Source organism: Aotus nancymaae, unplaced genomic scaffold (assembly GCF_030222135.1).
Source record: "Aotus nancymaae isolate 86718 unplaced genomic scaffold, 86718_ANA_hifiasm-v0.15.2.pri h1tg000108l, whole genome shotgun sequence".
In the NCBI taxonomy this organism is placed as follows: Eukaryota; Metazoa; Chordata; class Mammalia; order Primates; family Aotidae; genus Aotus; species Aotus nancymaae.
Window position 1 is genome coordinate 43,869,039 of NW_026988523.1, and position 26,654 is coordinate 43,895,692.

General features: G+C 45.5%; 1 protein-coding gene across 4 annotated transcripts in view; it reads right to left on the reverse strand.

Moving 5' to 3' along the window:
• RXRG (retinoid X receptor gamma) overlaps positions 1-26,654 on the reverse strand; it is a 195,545-nt gene that overhangs the window by 21,127 nt on the left and 147,764 nt on the right. For 3 of the 4 annotated variants that reach the window (XM_012468899.3, XM_064370839.1, XM_012468900.3), the window contains one exon: positions 6,902-7,149. In XM_012468899.3, coding sequence (XP_012324322.1) covers positions 6,902-7,149 — 248 coding nt within the window. Of the gene's footprint in view, positions 1-3,240; positions 3,536-6,901; positions 7,150-26,654 lie in introns of those variants that run through there. The other variant, XM_012468901.2, reaches the window with a different exon arrangement.

Here is a 26,654-nt window from a genome sequence, read left to right on the forward strand (position 1 = left end):
CATGACACCATGCCAGCTAATTTTTTTTTTTTTTTTTGTATTTTTAGTAGAGACAGGGTTTCACCATGTTGGCCAGATGGGTCTTGAACTCCTGACTTCAGGCAATCTGCCCACCTCAGCCTCCCAAAGTGCTGGGATTACAGGCGTGAGCCACTGCACTCAGCCAGCTTTGGCATTTCTTTAATTTCACCAGATAACGCTCATGTGCAGCCAGGGTCAAGAACCACTGCCGTAGTGTGACTACTAGGCAATAACTTTCCTCAAGGGCCTCAAAGAAACAGATAAGCACCTGGATCCAACTGATGAAATGGAAGAATTTTAGGTCAGATGACCCCACAGAGATAGCCCTCTAGCTGACCATGGCTCCAACCCCAAGTCCTCAGATGGACAAGAAAAGTCATGGGAAGAAGGAAGAAACCACCGTCACCTGAGGCTCAAGGGGATCTCGCCCTTCCTTCTCCTCCTGTCCCTATCTCCAGCAGGACCAGCTCCACTGCCACAGCCTGCAGCTGTAAGAAACCACAGAGGGTAATGACTGCCGTTGCTACCGTCCTCAGAAAGCTTGCCCATTGCTAATTAATTATGTAATCCTCACAGCAGCCCTTAGAGGTCTTCCTATTTACAGATAAGGACATTGAGACTTAAAGTCAGTTTATTCCTTTGTTTATTCAGAAATAATATGGAGACCCAAGAAGGAGGGAGATGCAGGCACTGCCTGAAGCATCTGGCCATTAATGAGACTAAAAGGCAGTTTGGATCATTTAGGAAGGAAAGATCACATGCTGTTGAGATCAGGGCAGATTTCATGAAGGAAGCTGGGACTGGACAGCCTTCAAAACTGGGTAGGATTTTGGATGGGCTAGTGATGGGCAGAAAGCTTTGGGAGCAGAGGCCTAGAGGGAAGCCCAAGTGTTTGTGGAGCGAACATGGCTGGTGGATGGATGGGAGATGATGCTGAGAAGTGGGCTATGACAGAGCCTAGAAGCTGAATTGCCTGGACAGGAGAATGGATTTAGTTTGGGAAGCAACAGGCAGCTACTAGAGGTTTGGAGCAGAGAAATAATGACCTGAAACTACCTCAGTGCAGTAAATGAGGCAGAGCATCAGGAAAGATTGAAGGAGACACGAAGGCTATTGCACCTGCCCGGACACCAGGTTAGGTACCTTGCCAGGCCTGACTGCTTGGAGCTAGAACACCAGGATCCTGGATTCTAAACCATCATTCCTCCTTTACCACCTTGTCTGCCTTGGGTGACAGGCGGTCCTCAATCCCCACCTGCCCTAGCAGCTTCCTTCCCCACCTCCTTGGCAGGAGCCCCTAGAGGAACATAATTGCTTTAAGGCACTTTCTCCCCAGTCGGAGCCAGCAGCCCCTCTCCAACATTCCTCCTCTTCATGAGTGGATGGTGGCGGGTGGAGCAGTTGGGACAGGTGGGTTGATGTTTTCTCTCCCCATCTCTCTGGCTGGCTTGGGGTTTGTTTTGGGCTCAGAGCAATGGCAGATGAGATCAAAGGCAGCCATCAGAGCATAAACCCATTAGCTGCCTGGTCCCCAAGTCCCCCAATCCCTGCTGTCTTGTTCCATTAGAAACAGTCTACTGAAATCAGCACTTTAGAGCCAGGATTCACCAGGCAGCTCCTATCTGCTGCTGCACGCAAGCCGACTGCTCCCTGAGAACAGGAAAGAAAATTACTTGTCTGCTGGATTGTCTTCCCTTTTGCAGACTCAGCCAGGGACCAAATTCATTCTGGATGCTTCTGGAGCCATCCTTGAACATTGAGTCCTGCATTTCTGAGCTGTGTTCAGCCCAAATCCTTCCACCAAAGGTTAGGCTGCAGGCAGGCGCTCCTGTTCCAGGACGCAGAATCCTTCTACTGGCACAGCCTTAATCTAGTTAGGGCCTTTGTCATAAGGGGTAATAAGCCTGGACCTCCAACCTGGGTTTGATCTAAACCTGCCACTTCCTAGCCATGCCATCTTAATCAGATCACTTCACTTAGCAAAGACTGTTTCCTCATATCTAGGTGAGTGTGTGTATTGTTGGCGGGCAGAGAGGTTGAAGCTTCAAGTCTTTTGTTGCTGGCTCAACCAGATCTGCTTTTGTCTTATGTGTATATTAGGTTTCCAAATATGCTTTCATCTGAAGAAAAGACTTTATGACTTTATTTTTTAAAATCATCAGACTAGATGAACTTTAAAGTCTATACCAATTCTAACATTTGCAATTTTTACTTATTTTCTATAAAAATGCAAACAGACTTAAGAGGATAGTAATTCAGTTATCAATAAATACCTAAGCAGAAATTAGCAGTGATAGAACCCAGGTCAGCTGCAGAGTTCAGGAGGGGAGAAAAAGAGCAGTATCCCAAAGATCTGTGAGGCCCACTTCAGAGTCCAGCCAGCAGACATCATGCTGACAAATATGCAGTATACATACACACACGCGCACACACACACGCACACACACACACGTACACACACACGTGCACACACACGCACGCACACACATGTGCATGCACACACGCGCACACGCACACACGCACGCACACGCACATATGCGCACACATGCACGCACACACACACACACAGAGAGAGGGAGGGAGGGAGAGAGAGAGAAATGTTTCCTAGATCACATTATCTAAAAAGTACATAAATATCTTCCCAATTATATACTGATGTCTTTAGAAATTGCATCACTCCACTTAGATGCTCCCCAGACCAGGGATTGAATCACATACACAATTTTGGTATCTTCAATGCCCAGTTCTGGGCCTGGTTCAATAAATGTTTGTTGAAATGACTTTCTCTAGAACCTTTCAGAAACACGTACACCTGAATTACCTAAGTGTATAATACTATCACCTGGGAATAATCATAATAATACCAAGTTACTGCTATAGAGCAATGCACACCTTGAGAAGTGATTTTTAAATGCACATCTCCTTTGATATCCTTTAAAAAAATCCCTGTAGGGTAGTCAGGGCAAATATTTGTAACCTCACAATAAAGAAAAGGAAACTGAGACAGAAACAAGTTACAGTGGTTTGCAAAAGATTACACAATTCCTGCCTTCCTCGTACCAGTTCTGATCTCTTTCCTCCTCAAGATAAAAAATCCAACAGCTGCAAAAAGAGAAGCTCAAACAATGAAATGACAGATCACAGAGTAGGAGACTGGCCCTGCCTGCTGCCCCCACCCCTAGACACTTCCTCCTCCCCACACCCCCAAATCGTACTTACCCAAGACCCAGGTCACAGAATGAACACCCCTCCATCATGAATCCCTCTCAGCCCAGTCCTGGGCAAGGCAGGCAGGGTGCATATTAACAATCTGCCCAGATGATCCACAGGGTCCAGCTCACTGTAGCTAATACCAAGGCCTTTGGTCCGGTGTCGTCTCGTTAACTGGGCAAAGCTTTGCTGCTTTGTGGTTCGGGAGCCCAAGCCCAGAACACTGCTCAGGGTCCCAGGCTGTTGAGCTTCTCCAGCACTTGGCAAGCTTAATATAGCTTCCCAAAGCCAAACTTGGCCTTGGCCTCTGCACACAGCCCAGTTGGCCAGGACCAAAGCTTCCATCTGACCTTTCAACCCCAATCCCTCTGTACAGACATACGGTCCAGGAATAGTGGCCCTGCTACTCACACAGCTCTAAGGATGAATTGACTAGCCAGGCTTGGCTCAATCAGACTTGAGTGTGGTTGCTAAAAGCGGCCTTAGAGGGATGGTGCCTCGCCCAATTCCTACCCACAGGATCTGTCTACCACCTCCCCCTATTTTATTTCTTTTTAGATTCTATGATTTTTATTTGAAACTATCTTGTTTATTCCTTAGGCTTTTGTCTTTCCTGCCTGCTACTGTGTAAGTGCCATGACAGTACAAACTTTGCCCACCTTATTCTGTGCTTATCCCTAAAACTTAGGACAGTATCATTTAGAACCTGATGCATAGTAGGTCCACATAAATAGTTACTGGGATGGATGTCAATGCCTTTGCAAAACTGTACTTTCATCCCAAAACTTCAATGTACTTTCTGTCGCTAACTACCAGATTTTACTGGCCTTCCTGAACTCTGTTCACAGGAAAGAAAGGGAATAAGGCAACTTCACACATTATGAAGCATAGGGTATCAACGGCCCTGATGATTACAGTAGGTAGGAGTGGCATAAATGCACGTACACCCCTGCTGCTTCCCCATCCCCACTCCTCTGAGCACTTTTACCCTCTCACCGGGGTCAAGGAATATACACTGAGCAATTTACAGTCCCTCTCTTTGCTCCCTTCAGATCTGCTCCTGCGTCTATGACAGCACACATGCAGCACCCAGGTTCAGTGTATCTGCATCATGTGGCCACCTCTCCCATAAGATTCCTTGGGAGCACTGATTATCCATCTTTTAATCCTTGGTACCCAGTAGGAAGATCTTGGGATCACTGTGCAAGTCAGCATATATCACAGCATTAGGCAAATGCAGAGTTGTGAACACAGGGCTGCAGGCCAGGGGACAGGTCCTCACTGTGGCTCTGTTTTTGACTGGCTGTGTGAAGCTGGACAAGTCACTTGGGCTCCCCAAGTCCTGCTACTTCATTTGTGGAAGAAAGGATTTGGATAGAATGAGTGATCCTCACTTGAGCAGGAATAGGGCAGTGAGGATCCCCTGTGGGGCTTTTGCTACCTTCACAAGGGCCAAAATATGGGATGAGGGAGAAATGTGTACTCTGAAAAAAGTCCTGCAGGTAAGAACCATAAGATCAGAAACTGGGGTGACGATAACTGGCCAAATTAGACCCAAGAAAGTAGTTTATTTGGCCTGAGGAATGCTTTAAAAGTCTTTGAACAGCTTTGAGGGAGCAGGGCAGCTCTCCACAGTCCACACCTGCCCTCATTCACTTACACACCTCTCATTCACTCACCTGTGTTACCCGACTGGCCCCAGCTCCTGTAATACCTACACTAGCTGATCTCTCAGGCCGTCTCCAAATTATCTAATCTATGGAGCAACACATTTTTGAAGTCCTTGCTGGCTCTATGCTATAACTCCACATGAATTTGCTTTCAGACCCCTAGAATATGAGATGTCTCATACTCCAGGCATGGTCACTGACGTTCTCTCTGGAGTAGCAGAAAATGCTGACATAAGAGCAGCCTTGCCTCTTCTTCAAAACTACATTCAAAGGACGCTTTGGGACTGTGTTAGTCAGTGATCTCCAGAGAAACACAGTCTATAGGAGGGGTGTGTGTGTGTGTGTGTGTGTGTGTGTAAAATTTTATTATAAGTGATTGTCTCACATGATTATGGAGGCTGACAAGTCCCAGGATCCACAGGGTGAGTCAGCAAGCTGGAGACCCAAAAAAGCTCATGGCATAGTCTAAAGGCCAGCAGGCTTGAGACCCAGGAAGAGCAAATGCTTCAGTTCAAGATCAGAGACAGGAAAAAAATAATGTCACAGTTCAAAGGTCATTGGGCAGGAAAGTTTCCTGTTACTCAGAGGACGGTGAGCTTTTTTGCTCTATTTAGATCTTCAACTAATTGGATGATGCCCGCTCGCATTAGGGAGGACAAACTCCTTTACTCAGTCTACCTTATTTAAATGTTCATCTCATCCAAAAACACCCTCACAGAAACACCCAGAACAATGTTTAACCAAATATGAGGGCATCCTATGGCCCAGTCAAGTTGACACATAAAGTTGGCCATCACAAGAACCTGCCAGTTCTGCCTCTAGGTGTGCTGGTAGTTGAGGCAGCAGAGATCCTGGCTATTACACAGGGAAAGAAGAAGGTGTGGCAGATGGGATTATTGTTCCTCATACTTCACTCCTTCTAATTCTTCATATTCTTTGTATCATATCTCTGTAGTACCTCCCCCTAGTATAGACACAGCCTTCTTCCTTCCCCCATCAATGTTGGAATCGGTCATATGGTTTTCTTAAGCTGACGGAATATCAGTGGGCATGATTTGAGCAGAGACTTCACTGTGCTTTCTGGATTGGGTTTGGACTTTTGCACGTCTATGATACACCATGAGAAAAGCATGCTGCAGGTAGCTGCTGCTCCTTTACAATGGGACATGATGAGCCTGCAGCTGAGCCCACTCACCCACCATCTGAAGCAGATCCATCTATCCTAGCTTAAGGTAGGCATATGAGTGAGAAGATAAGTGTTTGAGGATTTTTGTTATGCGGCATTATTGCAGCAATAGCCAACCACTACAAGAGGGGAAAGGTGATGACCTCAGTGTGGCATTGATAGAATGAAGTAAAGACATCCGGCCATCCTATAGGCTCTGCAGAGTAACAACCTAGCATGAACCACGCACATACCTCTTCTCCTCCTTCATGACAGAAGGCACTCGAAATTAACGTAGGTAAAATTTCCTTCCCGACTTCCCACAGTCTTAGAGACAGCATGTAACATAGCGTGCCTTGCTCTCAATCTGTCCACTGCCTATTTCTCCTCTCAGCTGTAAGCTTCTGGAGAGCAGTGACCATACCCTGGTCATTTCTGCATTACCTTTAACAAGAGTACATGGCACTTTGGTGACTAAATAAATGCTCATGATTGAACTGAGAGGAATAAAAGGGGTCCACTCTGCTGACGCGAGTTGTCCACAAACACCCTAGAGATGTTGAAATCCCAGCCAGTGTTAAACTACTAAAACCACAAGGGAGGGTCCCTTTTGGTCACAGTCTCCTGGACCATGAGGAGTCGTCAGGTCTTCAGGACTGCCCAGCCTGAGGACACACGCAATGAAGACCCTGCCTGAGGGACGTCTGCAGACACCATCCAACCCCTTCAGCAAGCATGCATTACACACATGCTAAGTGCTGGTTCTGCTCCAGGAGCAGCCTGGGTAAAACCAGGTAAGACAGCTGGAAAGGCCTTGGAGAGGAAGAACACCTACCTGAGAGCTGGGTGGGGCAACCAGGTTGATTCCTGGAGGGGCTGCCAGTGCTCCTGTGGGTGGGCCCATGGCAGAGGTGATGACTCGATATGGAGAGCCCAGGGCATTGAGAGGGGTCCCCACTGCACTCAGAGTCCGTGGGGCACTCACTGGGGTGTCCGTGTAGCTGGGGTGACTGTCCATTGGTTTCCCTGTGGACAAGGCTGCCGACGGGCTCATGGATGTAGAGCCAGCGTGGCCAGGGGAGCCTGTAAGGAGAAGAAGAATATAGGTGGTCGGAGGCTGGGAGGCACGGAAAGGGGCCCCGTGGAGACAGAGGCCCAGCCCCACCTTTCTTTCCTGTATCCTGCCCCTCCTTTTAGCCTACATGCCTGTGAGCCCTAGCTGCTCTCACCTACGCTATCCTGTTGATATAAAGAGAATCGAGGGACACAGAGGGGAGAGGGCCCACCCTAGGACAGAAATAAACATAAATGTTTTAGTTCTTTGGGGCCCAGCCTGAATCCACTCTGGACTATGCCGGATCCACAGCCAGTGGAACAAGAGGCACAGCCCAGAAGCCCTGGCCTGAGTGACTATGGTCTGGGCCAGCCAGCCAGGGAAGGTGAGTCTATACGAAACCTCAGGTACAGTGAGTGAGTAGGTTTCCAGAATTCCCTGCCTAGAACTCACTGCTCTGAGAATTGGGGCAAAGCTGAGATTCATTCATTCATTTATACGCAACAAGCATTTATTAGGGTGCCAGGTGCTGGGGATTCAGAGCTGAAGAGCATACAGTCACTGACATCAGGGGAAGGCAGAGGCTGTGTCATACCCCTGGTTTCCTATATCTATTTAAGCTTTTTGTATGTGATGCTCTTGTCCTGTCCATCTCCATAGCATGGGGTTAATTAGCACTCAGGGGAGACTTGGAATGGACTAGGCATGGCTTTATGGCCACAGAGGGCCAGGAAGCACAGGAAGGCAAGTGCAGGCAGGTCTGCTGAGACCATTTCTGCCTCTGAGAAGAGAATGCTGCACCCACAAACGTCTGTGGAACAGGGTCTGGGCGAGGAGGTCATCAATACCACTTTCTTCCAATAAATTGAGCCCATATTCCCCTATAGTCAAAAGCAAACTCGAGATGAAACAGTAGAGGGGCCTCCTGTCATCTTGAGAGCCCCACATGGAACATTCTCTCCACAAGAGAGGAGCTATAAGCTTTAGGAGGTGTGGCAGCAAAGCAGAGACTAGAGAACACCACAGGGCAGCCCACCGTGGGTCACATCACTAGATCCCTATGCAGGTAGCATGCAAGAACAGATGCGAAGAAGCCCTGTGTACAGTAGCTGCATGTGACACACCCATGGCACCCATGCCATGGATAGAAAGCGAGAGGATTAAGTGCTGAGTAAGCATGGGCTGCTGCAGAAGCTACCCCACTCTCGGATGCCTACTGTGGGTCAGACACCTTGCCAAACAGGTGTGATATGGAGTGGAGGAAGTCATATACCTGACGTTATGTGGCTCACTATTCATCCAACAAGTACTTCTTGAGGGCCTGCTACATCAAGGCACCGTCCTAAGCCTTTGGGCAACCTCAGTGAGTGCTAAGTGTAGTGTTAGGAGCAGGATGCTGGGAGGAGCTTGCTTCCTTCAAGTTTTGGAGGAGAGCAGGAAGTGTCAGAAATACAACTGTGAAACTACTCCTAAACATAAATATCGCACTGGAAAAAGATGTCAACCTGCAGTTTCTGTTGGAGCTTTTGCTAGCTTAGTTAAGGGCTACTTGAGGAAAGAAGTCACTCCAAGGAAGCTGCGACCCTCTTGTCATTTTACCTATGGGGCTTCGGCCTATCAGGGACAATTGCCTCATAAACAGGTAAGTTCCAATACCCCATGTCTTAAGTACTACAACCAGGGAGGAAACAGGCTGCGGGCCCACAGGGGAGTGGCAAAGGGTTAAAATGAGTAACTCAAATATTTATTATGTGTCCTCAATAGCATCAGGCAGTTTCCATAACTTTATCTTGACCATAAGCCTATGAAGTCATTTCAGCCTTTTGCAGATGAGAACCTTAAGGCTCCATCTAACTGCAAACCATTCTCAGTTTCAAGATGACTTCCCTCTGCCTCCATTGTCTAGATGCTCTTATTCATCCTTCAAGGTCTAACTCAAGTACCACCTCCTCCAGGAAGCTTTTCCTGGTGTTCCTGGTCTGGTTTGCTGCCCTTTTTTTGTTTTCTAAAACTGTCTGTACTTACTCATATCTTGCATTTGTTATGCTGCATCACCATATTTGTTTATTCCCCTGTCTTTCCTCTAAACAAAAAGGAAAAAAACAGGCCCAGTTGTGTTTCTCCATCTCTTTCAGAGTATATGGCACTGCCCAGGTAGTAACTGGCAAAGCCTCAATTCGAATTGTCAATCCAAAACCCCCGCTTTCCTCTGTGTTTGCTGTCAAGGACAGCAGAGATTGGAGAGCCATCTGCACCAAGAGTACGAGATGACTCAATTCTGAAGTGATCTCCAGCTGAAAGTTCATCTGAAGGAGAGAAAAGAGGGCAGCACTCAAGAACTAAAGCCAAAAAAACCAAGACTCTTTTCAGATGGCCACTAATTGAAAAGAGCAGTTTTAGACTCTTCCAAGGCCCTGGGGGCTCTGACATTTAACGAGGCTAATGTATACCTTGAGTCTGTTGCTAAGATAAAGTGTGACAGGTGAGTTAGGAGCCAGCCCTGACTCAATGGACGAGGAGCCATAAACTCCACTGGGAAGGCAGCTGTCCCTCCCCATGACCAAGCTATCTGAAGGAACCTGTTTCTCAACAGACCAGATGACCCTGCAACTTTCCTTCTTACTGTGCTTTAAACAGATAGAGAGACTGCGCCTTCTATTTCTTTACTCCCAGGGTCAAGAACCAAAGCCTGACACCAGGGCTAGACCAAGGGGACAGACGAGAGAAAGAGTTTGCTTCACACACTCATTAACCCAACAGTTCCGGGGTGCGGACCCTCTGCCACCAGTGACAACGGGCATTTTAAGTGATATGTTGACAAACTTTAAAAAATTAATCATTTTATATTTATGTTTTCTGTTTCCTTTTGCTTATAGGGAGTGACTGAGCTCTCCTTTTTTGTTATAAAATTATCTTCCTAAAGAAAGCTATTTAAGCTTTCTTGAAAAGAGTAAATTGATTTAAGAAAAAGTCTAAGTACAGAGGATATATAAAATATCATGAAAATAGTATGCAAAGAAACGATGTTTAAGAAACATCAACCTGCACAAAAATATACAAATATGGACTTTGAAGAACTCATGAGTTGTTTCAAAAATAAAATGTGATAAGGATATGAAAGTGATTTGAAATTTAAAGTACATTTTTGTGTTTTCGTCATTATTAATAAAACATGAGGCAATTTGACTACTTAGTGCAGTGGTGAGAATGGTACATTGTTGAGATATAATGATATAATGAGTTAAAGTTTGGTTTTTAACGGCCTTTAAAACGTGGCTTATTTCTGTTGAGTCAATGACCCAGAAGAGGTGGGCTATTTTATAACTACTTTTTAAAAAATAAAATAGAATTTAAAAAGACAAATACATCTTAGACAAATGCATTTTAGTTCTTTGCCTTTTACAAAGGCCCAGTAGTTCTTAGAAGTAAATAGCTTTGCTTTTAGACAAGATGAAAAATAATAACTTTTATGACAAAAGTGTTTCTCAATGGAAAATTAATCTATTCTCCCAAATAGACACTAATGCATACCTGTCCGTGATGTTTTTGTCAGCCTTTCTCACTTCTTTTTTTTTTTCACAGCCCCATGGAAACTACAGCAAGTACCAAAAGGCACCAGTTTTCCATACACCTGATTATATCTTATTTCTCTTCCTTCCTCACCCAGCCTTCTGGTTAAGCTCTGAACTAGGTAGAAAACTGAAGGTTTCCCTTCAGCACTAGCTGAAAGTAGGCAGGCTCCTGTTTGAAGGATGAATGATGTTTACTGCAAATTGATCCAGGGTAGGCTCTGTCTATCCCTCAACCTAGGGCAAGTCTAGTCCAAATATGAAGTCAAGGTTTTCTCTAATTTTTCCTTTTGGTCCTTACAATGATTTGGATGCATGTGTCCCTCCAAAATTTGTGTTGGAATTTAAACCATAGGAGAGCAGTAAGAGGTGGGGCCTTTTGGAAGTGAGCAGGCCATGAGGGCTCCACCCTCATAAATGGGATTAATGTCCTCATAAAAGAGAACTTCAGAGAACTGCCTGGCTCTTTCCTCTCTTCTGCTTGAGAGGGTGCACCATTTGTCCATTTTTCTGTTCCTTCCATCCTGTGAGGCACCATCTTGGAGGCAGAGAGTGGCCCTCACCAGACACTAAACCCCTTGTGCCTTGATCCTGAATTTTCAAGTCTCCAGAACTGTGAGCAATAAATTTCTATTATTTATAAATTACCTAGTTTGAGGTATCTTATAGCACAAGATACCAGCAGGAGAAATGGCCTGATCCAGTCTCTCAGCCCAACTCATACTGTGGCATGACCCCTGGCCCCAGCATCCCATGAAGCTTGCTCCCCGCCTTCCCCTGTGCCCTCTTGATCTTCCAGCCTCCTATGCCAGGCCCACTGCCCAGATGCCTGGAAAATGCCCCAAGTCTGTATTCTGCAGAGTTCATTCTCTTTGCTCAGGCAATGATTTTATTACAAAATACCTTACCTGATGAGAAAGCGCTAGTGGAGTTCCTCAAAAGGTTTTCTTCTCTCCTGGCAACATACCCAAGCATAGCATTGCATACTCCTGGGCCTCATTTCCCCAGTAAGGAGGGCACTCAGTGACCCGTAAGATCCCTTCCAGCACGAATGTTTCATGAGCATTGGGTAGGACATGGCTTATTGGCATTGAAAAGAAAGAAGTGCAGGTCTTGGTGGTCTGGAATGGCCTGCGTCTGGACCGGGTGCTGAGGGGCACCTGTCATCATCAACCGGACCATGTCAGGCCTTCAAACCACTCGGCATTCCAATTAAAGGTGCCAAGTGTCACCAGGAGCCACACTGCAAGGGGAATCCAGACAGTGCATGACTCTAGGATGACTCCAAAAGTCCCTGTGTGCATTGATGGCACTAGGCTTCAGGGCTGCAGGACTAAGGAGGAGACAGGAGCTCCAAAGTCCAAGAGTTCTGGGTTGAACTCGAGGCTCTGCTGCTTTCCAGCTATGTAAATTTGAGCAAGGAACATGACCTCTGTAAACTGCAGTTCCTCAGTCATAAATTGAGACAAATAGGCCCATCTCAGAGGACTGCTGAGAGCTCCTGAGACCATGGGTCCATTAAGTTTTTGTTAATGTATATAACTAGGTATAGAGTTTATCAACAGAAACTATTTGCATAAGAAATCAATGTCCCTGATGTTTACCAGAACCACAATCTCTAAACAATGAATTGCGTGCGTGCGCGCGCACGTGTGTGTGTGTGTGTGTGTGTGTGTGTGTGTGAGAGAGAGAGAGAGAGAGAGAGAGAGAGAGAGACTTACTGAGAAAGGGGACACAAAAGCCCGGGAACTTAGAACTACAGAATTCTTACCAAGGTAAGGAAGTTGCTTAGCAACCTCATCCTCAGCCAATAAAAGCAAAATGTCAAGCATGCAGTTTTTCTGACTGGCCAGACAAGGGAGCAAATGGCTTGGTGTTTCCCCCGCCTTGCTGCTGTGCCAGGAAGGGTAGAGAGTTTGCTCTCCCACTAGCAACCATCTTCAGGTTGGAATGGAAACTTGTAATGAATCATTGATAATGGCTAACGCCCACCCATGGGGAAAGGGACAGAGCTAAAGACTTGGCATTTTCAGAGTCAGGAGTCTCCATCTGAAGTCACGGGAGCGCCGTGGGGCCCTACCCCTCTCTGATCTCTCCCACGGTGGAACTGTCACACAACGAAGCCTGACTCCGTTCCTCCAGTGGAGGGATATGGTGTGAAAGCCCAACAATCATAGGATTCTCAGACACCTGGCTTGTTCTTCTTTGTCTGCAGCAAATTTACTCACATATTCTTTCCCTGCTTGGCTCTTAACATAGACATGCTGCTGAGTAGAGTCGGCAGGAGACTGCCAGGCACAGGCACTTCAACCAACAACTACTGCCACCTCCTCTGCTGTGTAACAATAACAATAACTAATATTTACGGAGCAGTCGCCACAAGCCAGACGTGGTTCTAAACGCTTTACATATACATGCTGAGCGTCTCTAATCCAAAAATCCCAAATCCAAAATGCTCCAAAATCCAAAACTTTGTGAGCACTGACATGACTCACAAAAGAAATGTTCATTGGAGTATTTGGGATTTTTGGATTAGGAATGCATAACCAGTAAGTATATAATGTAAATATCCCAAAATCAAAAGAAAAAAAAATCTGAAATATCTTGATTCCCAAGCATTTCCAATAAGGGATACTCAATCTGGAGTAGCTAACATTTATTAGGCACCTACTATGTGCCAATCACCTTTCCAAGGGCATGACATGCAGCATCTTGTTTAATATTCTCAAGGGCCCTTGAAAATAAGATACTATTAGTACCTCATCCCCATTTTACTGACAGGAAAGTAGAGCCACAGGGAGACTGAGCAAACTGCCCAAGATCCCCTAGCTGGTAAGGAGCAGGGCCAGGATCCAAGTCCAGGCAGTCTTGTGCCAGGCCTGCTATGCTGAACTCCTGCACTGTGCTCACCACTCGCCAGGGTGGAGGGGAGATAGCGGAAGGTAACCCAGATAAGCCCCAAATGGGTGGATTATGTGTAAGGACAACTAAGATATTCGATTCTTGCCCTATGCTCTTCACAACTTACTTATGGATCATAATGCATTCTTTTCCTTGAACATACATAATTACGGCAAACGAACAAAATGACTAGGAGTGGTGGGGGGGCAGAAGACTGGGTCCCCAAAGGTGCTGATAAAATGAGGATTCAAATATTTTTCCAGGTGGACCTCCATTTATTTTAATATGTGAAACCCGATTTTGCATTCTGGAGTAGAGGCTGGCAAACTTTTTCTTTCAAGGGTCAGACAGTATTTCAGTCTTTGCTGGCTGTGCCATCTCTGTGACAACTACTCACAATATCCTTTGCAGTGTGAAAGGAGCCACAGTCAATGTGTAAGCTAATGTACACAGACATGGCTGCGTTCCAATAAGCTTGGAGACCCCTGGGGGATCATTCTGGAGAAGTTTTATCACCATTACCATTTCTGATTGCTCTTCCGTTAGTAGTGGTTCCCAACACCTTAGCTCCACGCTGTTCTTCCTCCAGCTTCCCTGTCACAGAGCAGGATTGACTGTCAAAGCTACACAGAGGGGCCTGCAGATCAGTGAATTCAATCCCTCCATTATAAGCAAGGACACTGGGGAAACCAGGTATGGCTTGCCCGGGACCTGTGGCTGTTTGTGGTCTTCAAACTGAGTTCCCAAGAGTCCCCTTGGAGCCACCTGGGGTAGCAGGAAGGGAAGTAGAGGGGGCTGAGCCACAGAGAGTCCTCCTCCCCACTTTGGTAAAATAGCTCAATGCTACCAACCACATGGGGTAAGGGTTAACCTTCCACAGTGTGAGGGCTAAATAAAATCCAGCCTGGAAAACTGTAAACACACAATACAAGTTAATTCCCTTTTTCTATAGAAAATCTGGAGACCATGGCACTAAATTTAGCTAGAATTTGGTATGTACCTTTTTCTTAGAGGAGATTCACCTGTTCTTAAAGTGTCAGACTGCACACTATGAGGTGCTGACAAAGTAAATGAGACATGGATTCTGCCCCAGAGAGAGCACTGTTTTCAGAAAATTATGTTTTAACCAGTCATCCTAAGGCAGGCGCTCATGAGGTCAGACAGAGAGGGAGCCATGACCTGGGACTTCCAACCCCTATCGTCTTCAGGGGACCCTCACACCAGGCGGTGACCTTGCTAAGTCCTGAACCCCTCCATTTCCTCAAATGCAAATTGAACAACCGGGAGTTCCTTGCCCTTTTATCAGCTACTGTAGCCGATGGGGGCACAAGTGGGGGACAGCAAGAGTTTTAAGGTTAAAAATCCCAAACTCCTGGTGGGATTTCAGAATTAACAGCCAAACTTGAAAAATGGAAAGGCCTGTTATCATCTTTAATTCAAAAAGCATTTACAAGATGTCAGATGAACAGAAAACAAAGCGCTTAATGAATATTTTGGAGTGTTTCTTCTAGGCTGGTTGCCTGGGTTTCATTTCTGTGACTCAACATCTTTGTTCCACCTTTTCATTTTACTGGTCACCAGTGTCATGGGGAAGCAGACTTCTGGAGGGTTCAGGGCTCACCTATCTGTGTTTTCACCGCCCAGCGATGTGGAGAGCAGAGGTGAGAGAGCCAGGGAAGAACATCCTAGACTGATGAGAACACCAGTCAGCCAGCCAGCACACCTGGCTAAGCGTCTGCTTGTACATGGGCTGTGAAAGACACCAAGAGCATGAAGCCTATCCCCTGCCCAGGCAGACTGTATAAACTAGTTACAAGCTCTGAAGCCTTCAAGACATTTGGAGGTTAATTATTTCTACAAATTTTTCTTAGGGCTGAGTTTAAGTGAATGGATCCAAAGAATTTGGGGAGTTAGAGCTTGAGAACAGATATGTTCTGAATATTGCCCAATGGTAACATTGGACTAGGAATATAGTTCCTGCATTTTAAGATGACTGCTGTCTTTAGAAGACAATGAGATAGAGAAAGCCTATCTGAACAAGAAACCCAGAGAGAGAAAGAAATAGAGGTCATGGATTCAAGGGCTGGGTGTGCACATAACTGATGTTCAAGAACTTTAGGAACAAGAGGAGAGCTGGGAGCACCTTATTGGCATCTGCTTCAAACATTCACTGACATCTGCCTTCATGGACTAACCAGTACATGATGTACCAGTATAAGGAATTGGCTTAAAGGGACAGCCAGCCGGTCCTCGTTAGCAGGATCCCCTGGAGCCTCTCATTTGTTAGTGATGGCATAATATCCATCTGCACCAGCAAGGACTATAATTTGGTGCTGGCTGGGAAAGGTGGCGTGCAAGCAAAATGTCATTAATTACATGCAGAAATGTTCACAGAAATTCTGCTAGACTAGACTCAAATTCTGGGTCTATAATAATTTGCAGCAAGCCCTCAAAAGGGCTGCTTTATCATTCTGAACCTCAGTTTCCTAATCTGTCTAATGGGAATAACTTCTGCCATGCAGACTACACTGAGTCAGTTTGAAGCTTCAGTGACATAGACAGTGGCCTCCAGGAGGGGCCCCTCTATCTGTAGTGCCAAGCCCAGGGCTTGGCATAGAATAGGCACTCAACAAATATCTTTTGACTGATACAACCAATGATTGGTATGAAAATAAACAGCACATGTTTATAAAGAGTTTTAGGAGTGTAAGACATTATGTAGCGAATGGAATAAGCTTGGACCCAGGAGCCAGAAGAAGTGCTGTTTTTGCCGATGCAGCCTTGGGCAAGTCTCTCAACCTCTCTGGAATTATTTTCTCTTCTATAAAATGAGGTGGTTCTTCAAGTTCTAAAATTCTGGTTTCTGAACAAAAATAACTAACATGGTCTTATTAATTTACAATGTAATTAATTCACAGTGGTGACTGAATTGGTCACGGTATAAACTAGTTTGTACTTGTTCATTCACAAAATAATAATAAAAAAGGTTTGTTAAGCAAATAAGATGGTAGAAGTGTTGAGCCTATTTAAGATACATATGTTTTCAAGCAATTTAAAAAGCAGAGTAGGAGCACATTAGCATGTTAACGGGGTGTTAATTACAAAAGAATCTTTTAAAGCAGGTTTTCTAAAATCCTCACTTAGTAACCATTAGCTTTTGGTACTTGAAACACAAACTATTCACATGTGTTACTTAGAAGTAATAAAATTGTAATTTAAAAGTAATCTGCCAACTTGTCACAAATTTAGACTGATTTTTCTCTCAATTGATCCAAATGAGTGAAGTTTTGCTATAATTATATATAATGCTGGTGATAATGAGGCTGATTATCAATCTTTCCCTGCTTTTCACTACCTCCATCATTACAGATTTTAGGGGAGGGGGCGGGGGTGGAGGGAAATGGGAGGAGTGGGAGCAAGGGGAGGAGGGGGGTGGAGGAGCGGGAGAGGCAGGGATGCCAGTCTCTACCTCCCCCTTCCTTCAGGCACTAGAAGCAACCCCAGCTCCCACCCCAGCAGCTCATCAGCCCTTCTCTGGGGGCTGCATGAATCCAGGTGGAACTGCCCCGTGCGGCTCGGAAAGGCTAGCCAGCTTGTCCAAACTGGGGTTGCGTGAAGCATACAGCAGCGTCAACCCATCAGCTAATGCATCTTTTCATTCTCACATTCCCACTGAGAGGCTGAGAGGGTTGAGCCTCCGGGGGCAGGAGGAGGGCCTCTTCCACATGCTCTCCACTCTGCAACACGTTCCTTGGTTTTCCCCACTGAGGAAGCCAGAAAGGGCTTTGGTAGCAGAGAAGGCTTCCTTCTCATCAGAAGAAAGCTTCTCTCTGCTCCCTATTCCCTGGAAATTTAATGTCTAACATCTTGTTTCCTCCATCTGTTAAAATGTAGAACTTTGCACCAGTAAAACACCTATCAAATACCTTCGTATTCATCTCAGGGTGATTGTGCAGCCTGAATGTTTCTGTGAAAGTCCCTTTGAAAATGCTGATAATAATTCAAATGTAAGAAATGCATGTGAGCTCATCCCTGGTGTCTAAGTAGCTCTTTTGCAGAAAGAGTAGGGAGAAGATTGAGCTGGGCTGGGAGCCCTGAGGAAGGGAACCAAAACTGGGCATTGAATTGCGAAGAGCAGGAGTCAGGATGTGGAGTGTTCTAGTGAGAAAGGGCCAGGGTCAAAATCCTGGGAGAGGCCAAGTATTGAATTGGGAAGGGGCGGGAAGGACTGTGCTGGGTAACTGCTATAAGAATTTACAGAGTCGTACGGTATAGGACATGGTAGGGCTGGGATTAACATCCGGACCTGCTGCTTTCCCTCATGTTCGAATACAACTTGTATCATTTATTAGTCAAGTTCCCTTTGGCAAGTCATTAATTTCTCTGTCCCCCAGTTTTCACATCTGTGTATTGGGGATAATAAAACTACCAGCCTTTAAGTGGTGTTGTATGAAATGAGTTGATACAGGTTAAGTATCCCTTATTCAAAGTGCTTAACAAACACCAAAGCGTTTTGGATTTTGGATTTTTTTTTATTTTGAAATATTTGCATTATACTTAGTAACTGAGCCTCTATAATCCAGAAATCTGAAATCCAAAATGCTCCGATGAGCATTTCCTTTGAGCACTCAAAAAGTTCTGGATTTTGGAGCATTTCAGATTTTAGTTGCTTGGATTAGGGATACTCAACCTGTATTTTCACTTTTTCCTTATCACTGAGCTAGGGCTGAGTCAATCTCATGAGAGCCACCAAAGTCCCTGCATTCTAGAAAATACACTTCCGTTCCCTGGGCCTCTGTGTCGTCTACTTTAAAAAAGAGGAGAAAACACCAGCTTCCTCTGGGACACTCGCCACCCAGTGCTGGTGGCTAAGTTCTCTGAGATCTAGAGGCTTCATAATGAGGGGAAGGAAGAGGTGGGGCATTTAGATTACTCTTTGCACAATTTCTTCCCCCAGTTGCTATTCAGCTCTCTATCTCTTGGTGAGATTGTAAATGTTTTAGAAAATAGTTTATACTAAATATGTTCCTTCCTAAATCTCATAAACAGTTACTCCTTCCCACATAAACCACAACCACTTATGCCCATGGCAGGTTCCAATTAACCACCCACATATCTGTGGAGGGGAAAATGTGTTCTAGCATATACACACACGTACAAGCACCTCCAACTCAACCCCTTCTCTATGGCTATTTTCAGGTGAAAAAGCAAATATTCTGCAGGAATGGTCAGGGTCAATTGGACAGGACTCTTGCAAATCAGTATGTTCCCAAGAGAAGCCACCAATTAATTCTGCAGAGATCACTGTTGCTTCTCAGTATCTCTTAAACTATCCTGTGGCTTATTCCTCAACAGCCAGCCCATTGAGTCTGCAACACCCAGTCAGTGCTGAGGCTACATTTCTGAGGTTGGATTGGGGCACCAGAAGCTCCCCGGGGGGTATGCTGCTGCCCCTGGCTTTGCAGAGCAAATGTGTTACCCACAGAAGCTGTGAGACGCAGCTCAGCGGAGTGTGAACTCTGGGAGCCAGTCTGCCTGTGTTCAAATCCCTGGCTGTGCCATTTTCTAGCTATGTGACCTTAAGCAAGTTATTTCACCTCTCAATGCCTCTGTTTCTTCATCTTTAAAAGGAGTACCCACTCTTGAGGTTGTTATGAGGATTACGAGCTGGGGCTGGTAAAGTGCTTACAATGGTAGCTAGTGTTAGTGTTACAGTGTGTTTGTTAAATGAAATGAGAGAAGTCCTCTCTCTCCCTGATCTCCTTCTCACCCTGAGGATTACTGCACAATTGGATGAGGGGATTACAGGCTTTGTTTTGCCATCTTCTAAGAGGCAGCAACTGTCTCATCCCAGAAAAACAAACCTATGACTGAGTAGCTGGCAAACCCTGGACTTGGCAGAGAAGGAGAAGAGAAGGGTTCTCTCACCATCACATGGTAGGGTCCAAAGCTGGGGGATTCGGCACCTTTGTAGAGCCACTGTCACCCAGGTAGCCGTGACACTTTGGCCAATTTGAGCAGTCTCCTTCACTGATCAGATGATGCTCTGACATCTGGTAAGCACAGCCCCAGACACAAATCTCAGGTGTTAGTTTCCACAGGTGGCTTTGCTTCCCTGGAGATTCTTACACAAATCATGGGGGCCCTCTGTAATTTCATATGCTAATATGTAAAAGGGCAGGGGGTTAGACACCAAATATTTTAATAGGTGCAGTGCCACTTGCTGCATTGAGGCGAGGGAGGTTAGAGGCTGAAGGTGAGGTCCACTCTGATCCTGCAGTTTCCCCATGACTGCTGGTGAGTCCTCCACCATCCCTCTCCGGAATCACAGAAAGTTCTGAGGAGACCTCCCTGCAGATGGGGCAGGAGTCCTTTGGCTCAGCATTCAGGCCTCCTCTTAACTGGCGCATGCAAACAAAATGGAAACCATCAACAGAACTAAACAAAATAATTGTTCTCCTCCCTCAGGAATGACAAGGAAAAGTAGCATTAGAGGAGACATGTAGACAACCTGCATGGCCCTTTCCCCTCACGTTCCCTGCGCCGTACTGAACTATTTCCTTCCACAGCTGAACCATTGTGTTGTCCTCTATCTGAAATCTAATTACACTAAGTACCGGAGCTCCCACAATTACGAAAAGCTAAGCCAGCAACATATGAAGGTCTTTGTGGATTTAATTTTATTTTCCCAGATTCCTTATTTATTATTTTATAATAATGTCTGATTTTTAATTATTTTGCATGTTAGTCCCTGAGCAAAATAGAGGGGGAGAAAATATTGTATGAGGTAGCAAATCTGTGGACAACACTATAGCAGCTGCTTTTCACACGCTAGCTCGTTTAATTTTCACAACACTCTATGGATGAGATTATGAATCCCATCTTAGAGAGAAGGATGCTAAGGCTCAGAGAGGTTTACTAGCTTGCCTCAGATCACACAGCTAGTAAGTGAAAAACTGGGAACCAAACTCAGCACACTGTCTCTCTCTGCCCCTCCTCCTCATGCTCTTTTCACTACATTAAAGCAATAATATTATAAATTTGAGTAAGGGGATTTTCTGGAAGTGTTCTGAAACTCAGCCCCAAATAAACTTGGACTAGTCCCTGCCTTCCTTTGAGCCTCAGTTTACACATCTATAAAATGAGAGTCTAAGATGCTGTTTCAGGTCCTAGGGATGCTAACATTCCAAGATTCCAGCCTCCATAGAATTTTAACTAGACCTTCTTTCTCTAGCTCTTACTTTAGTTCTCTCCCAAAATCTTCCCATCTTCAACCCTTTTATTCACCCCAACTGTCTCTGAGGGTCTCTTTGGTATTAATGAAGCCATAGCCTCACAGACCTTGGCCCACAAATCTGGTGGAGAATGAGCATGCATCTCTCACAAATGAACTCAGATGTAAAGGAAAAAGCCATTCTCAGCTGTGAATGGGACTGAGGTGGGAGTTGAGAGGCTTTTCACATCTGGAGCCCAGCTATAGACTAGAGATCAAATGTCCAGGTCACAGCATTGGCCACCACTCTCACTCTGTCATCAGACTGGCCTGAAGAACTTGAACATTATCTCGGGAACATCTCCATGGCCCTCACCCCGAGTCCAAGTGCAACCTCCTCATATGTTTGCTATTACACACACCATGCAGTATTATAACGTGTCTGTTGAACAAGACTGCCCGAGTCCCAAAGGGCAGAGACTGTGTCTCATTCATATTTGTATTCCCGGTGCCCAACACCATGCCTGCCTCATTGAAATTACCCTGAATGAATGTGCAAACTCCCTGGTCTAACACCTCATGGTGTCAGAGATCACTTCTACCTTGCAGTGTTTCACCATGCCTTCCAGAGGGTCCTGCCCGGCCGAGGTAGGCAAGCTTTACTCTCAAGGCTTCAGACGAATTGGTCCATGGAGGAAGTCTGGAGAGCAGGGACTTTTCAGTTCTCAAGACCTTGTTAGAATTTCTGCTTTGTCTTGTTTGCCAGAATCCTCCTTTGGCTCCGAACAACATAAGCTACATGCCTCCAACCGACAGGCGAGAGGCCAGTGGGTCAGCTGTTGGTTCCATTTACTCAGAGCTGGGTGGCTGTACTGTTTCTGTCACTGAATCAAGGGATCCTTGGGACGGATGTGCTTAGGCGTTAAGGCAGCCTGAGGACCTAGTCTCCGGAAGCTTCTGTGAAGTGTGACTGGGCTGCCCTGCCTGGCTCGGTGACTGGAATCTTCAGTTTGCCAATTATCTAAGAGCCCCAACCCCCTGCCCCCAGATCTCTACCCCCAGAGTGGAAGTGATTGCAGCAACCCTTGCAATAGAATTGGGGGCAGCAGCAGGGGAGGAGAAGAGGCTATTAGCAAATCAAAAGGAAAGAAAACAGGGAAAGGAAAACACAGTAGCAAATTAAAGCACTATGTTTTGTTTTTAAAAATCCAATTAAAGAGAAATCTGCTTTCCAGTAAAACAATCATCCCCTTGTTACAAAGTATCCCAGAAACCCTCAAGACAGGCAAAACCTTTTTAATCACATTTTTTTCTCATTACAAGTTGGCTAATAGGAACATCATAGTAATTCCCCCTTAACTCTTCCACTTTTCACACCCACACAAACACACTGGGTTATAACAATGCTATTATTCTATCTTTGTCTCAGACACATTCTCAAGCATGCTGGTTTACACTCTGCTTAGAATATCCCCATATCCTCAATCTTACATGCAAACGTATCCTCACCTACGGACCATTCTCCCTTCCTCTCCTCTCTCTCTCTCATGCACGTGTGCACATACACAGAAACGTTACATATGCTATATACACATACAAACATCCATGTTCTCCTTTTAATTCAGTACTAATCCAGTCACTTGTACTTCCCAATTTCTTCTCAGTCTCTCCTGCGGGTCCAGGCAGTGAAGCCCGAGGGAGACACTTACCTCCATAGCCTGCAGGAAACTTCATGAAGTGAGAATAATTTCCATACATGTTTACTCTTCAGTTCATGTCCTCTCCCGTGCGGCTTCTAAATATTACAGCCTCTCCCGGCGCCCAGGCACAGCCAGGCTTTCTTCAACTGGGGCTAACGAGAGTGGTCATCGCTTCCTAGCAGCCCGGGGAGCACAGGCTGGGCCAGCCCTCTGGGATTAGTCAGGAATCTGCCTCTAGATCGGAGAGCCCACATAGTGCGTTTGAGATGGCTGTGGCGGCGGCAGCTGGTGCCTGTCAGTAATCACGCATAACGCCGCCGCGGTCGCTGCTGCTGCTGCTGCTTGAGATCCTGTTGCTAGTTTGATTAACTCAGGGCTGGGCTGCTGCGTGCGACTCTTCCAGCTCCCGGCGCGTCCCCAGAGGTCCCTCCCGGGTGGCACGATCTGTTATCTAGGAAGCCAATCGATGTGTGACCGCCCGGTGTAGGCCAGGAGGTGGGGGAGGTGGCAGGGGATGGAAGACTCTTTAGGTGCCCGTTCCTTGACTTGCATCCACAAAAATCAATGGGGTTTTATTAAAATGCATTTTCTCATTCGAGCTTCTATCTGTCTGATGTACTTGGTATTTGATCTGTGAAAGAAGTGGGTAGGGTTCAAGAGAGAACAGGGCCCTTTCAGAAGCACAAGATTAGAAAAGCGTGATACTCAATCTCCAGCTACGGAAAACTAAAATAGAGCAGCCCTCAAGTTGAGGTGGGCCCCTCCTGCCTGGGTGGCCGGAAGCATTTATCTGTGCTCTAACAATGGGAGTTTGACAGGTGCAGTTGGGAGCCCAGAGCTCACTCACATGGAAAACTTACAGGTAAGGAGGAGGGTTGCTTGACATGGAGATCTTTCTCTGCATTTATTTTATATACCACTGTTTTCCTGCCACCTGTTCAAAAACACCACTGGGTCCTCACTGACACAGAGCCCGTCTTGTGTGGAACTGATCTGAGATGAAAGAATCTAAGCACCCCGTTGATGTTGGGGACTGTCATACAGCTTTCATAATAGTCACCGCTCAGCCTGTACTTGAACACCTCCAATAATGGGGAGCTGACCATTTTCTCATTCCATCTCTAGGCGGTTTTCACCACAAGGAAGTTTCTTACAGAGATGAAATCTGCTCCTTTTCCCTACAGCTTCTGGCCACAGGTGCCAGGCGGCTTCCAGGAGCCACACAAGAGAAGCCTGAAAGACAAAAAGTCTTTCACAGTGGGACTCTGCAAATTCCAAGATTGATCTGCTGCACCCATAATCGCCCTTTCTTTAGGCATTTCCGGCTCTTTCAGTAATTTTGTGTATCACCAAGTGTTCATGTCTATTCACAACCTGTCCTTTTTCTAATAATGTACTGTAATTTACATAGATACCCTCACAGTGAGGAAGGGGTTGGCCAGCCTTGATGCAGTACTCTGGATATGGTCCAGACCTTCTCCTCATGGTATATGCCTCGGCAGGGTGATGGCGTACTGTCAACACACCCATTGAAGGTCTGTTTCCTGGGCTGAGCTCTGATGGGCTGGAAAAAAGATAGATTTTCTCCTGATGCAGCACAAGACACAGGGAGCCAGAGAGGTGAGTCAGATCAGGGCCCCATAAAAAATCAGCATTCAAGTGCGAGGAGAATCCAAAACAGAAACGTAGAATAAAAGGCCAGAGGCAGGAACAAGGTCACGATGACAGAGGAGGAGGCCAAAATGAGGAATCAGAGCAAAAACATGTTAGAAAGGAGGAAGAAAGATCCCGGCCATTCCTGTAAAGAGCTCTGGAGAGCCCAGAGCTGCCCTGACTGATGCTGGGATGAAGGTCCAGTGGATTTAAGTAATGTCGGGTACAGGAGAATAATTTGCTCACTGGCCGTTAGCTGGGCAACTCTGCATGTTAATTCACATAGAACTAACTTGATAAAAATCTCCCCATTCCTACCTCCCCCAAGTTGTGTTCTCTCATGCACATTCTTCATGCCATCCTCGGGCAACCAGTTTTGGGACTGTATGAAATGCTTCCTATATTCCTCTGAAGTTAAAACTTTTTGGCTTCATTCTTCATCCCAAATCTTTTGGGATCTTGATTCTGTTGTACAAAGTATTTCTTATTCATACCCCTATTTCATGACTTCTGAAAATCTGATGAACTGCTTTTTTATATCTTATTCATTCAACTCACTGATAAGACAACATCTTATATCACCAGAAAGTCGATTCATTAGTACCTTAGACAGCGTACTCTGCTACTTACTAGTTATATGGCCTTGAAAGGCTATATGTATAGTAAAAGCACCAACTTACAAACCAACCTTGCTGGGTACAAATCCCCATTCCATTGCTTACAGCCTCATGATACTGGCAAATGACTAAATCTCCCTGAGCCTCAGTTACCTTATAGGGTTACTGTGAGGATTAAATGAGTCAATACATGTTAAGCCCTTGAAATATACCAGTTAAATACTAAATGCTCAATACATGTAATCTAATTTGATGCTGATGATGGGGAGGAGGAGGAGGTCAAGGAGGAAGAGGACGTAACCTTAAGCAAATCACTTCATGGCTCCTCTCCCTTTCCTCATTTGTAAAATGATGAAGCAGAGCTACTTGAGTTCCAGTATTGCCTTGAACTTTAAAACTGAATGCAAACTAATCCATCACTCATTCCGTAATTGTCTGTTTTCTCCAGAGTGGTATCTGAAGCAAGTGTCTTACAAGCTACAGTTGTCTATCGTATGCATGTTAGAGAAGGAAACGAGTTACTTAAACTGGCTTTTTGGTGAACCCGTGTTTGCAAGGGTTTTTCCAAGTACTCAAGTACTCAAAACCATTCTTTAAAAAGCACAGTCTACAGATTTGTCCAAGGTCATTGTCAAGATGATCTGTTGGTGGTTTACGGCAGACTCTTTCTTTACCTATTTTTAAGTTCAATACATTGTCAATTTCTTTTCCTCACAGAAGAAAAACCAAATCCTAACCTGGCATGGAAAAGCTTCACCGCTTGAGAGGTGTCTCACCCTATCAGGCGAGCTCTATGGAGAGGAAAGTGCTTTGGGCAGTAATCACAAGGCCCAGGAGGCACACTCTCTGGGAAGAACATCCACGCTGCCTGCCTCACTGAGGTTTCTGGATTTAGTTTTGGTTTTGTGGCTCATATGTGATAAGAGTTGGGCAGGAGCTCATTTTTACATCGCAAAGTTCTATACAATTGCTTTGTAAAACAAATGTGAAGAATTAATATTTTCCTGATTTTCTTTCCTCCCTTTCTCTGACAGTAGGGGCTGTAGGGGCATGGTATGTTCATGTACCTACAGCCAGGTCAGAAGGAACTGTCAGAGAAAGGGAGTGGCACTTCCAACTTCCAGTTTGATATAATTTGGATGTTTTTCCTCTCCGGCTTTCATGCTGAAATGTGATCCCTAATGTCGGAGGTGGGGCCTACTGGGAGGTATTGGATCAGGGGGTGGATCCCTCACTGATGTCTTAATGCCATCCTTTTGGTGATGAGTGAGTTCTTGCTCAGTTACTCACAGGAGATCTGGTTGTTTAAGGGTTTGGGACCTCCCCCTCCACCCTCTTGATCCCTCTCTCACCATGTGACACCCGGGCTCTTCTCTGCCTTCTGCCACCAGGAGCTGAACGGACACCGACACCATGTGTTTTGAACAGCCTACAGAACTGTGAGCCAATTAAACCTTTTTTCTCTATAAATTACCCAGCCTCAGGTATTTCATTACAGCAACACAAAAAGGACTAACACATAGTTCATTGTTCGTGTCCATTTATTTACCTTTTCTCATCTCTAAAATTCTTGCCTATCATTCAAATGCCATCTTAGTTCCCACCATGACCACACTTATCCACAAAGACGTCTCCCTAGCCTAGGTCTGACAAAACTTATTGTCCAGTGTGTTCAAGTGATACTTAGCATGTATGGCCTACGGCACCCCCAGTGCAATGGAAAGGAACGGTTATCTTTCCTTTGAATGTGTCTTATCTTCATGGTTGTTAACTCTTCTAATATAGTGATAATGTATTATGTGTTTTTGTTTTCTCACCTAAGTGCTAAAACACACAGTAGGTGCTCAACAAATATTTTTGTATCAAAAATGCTTGACATAA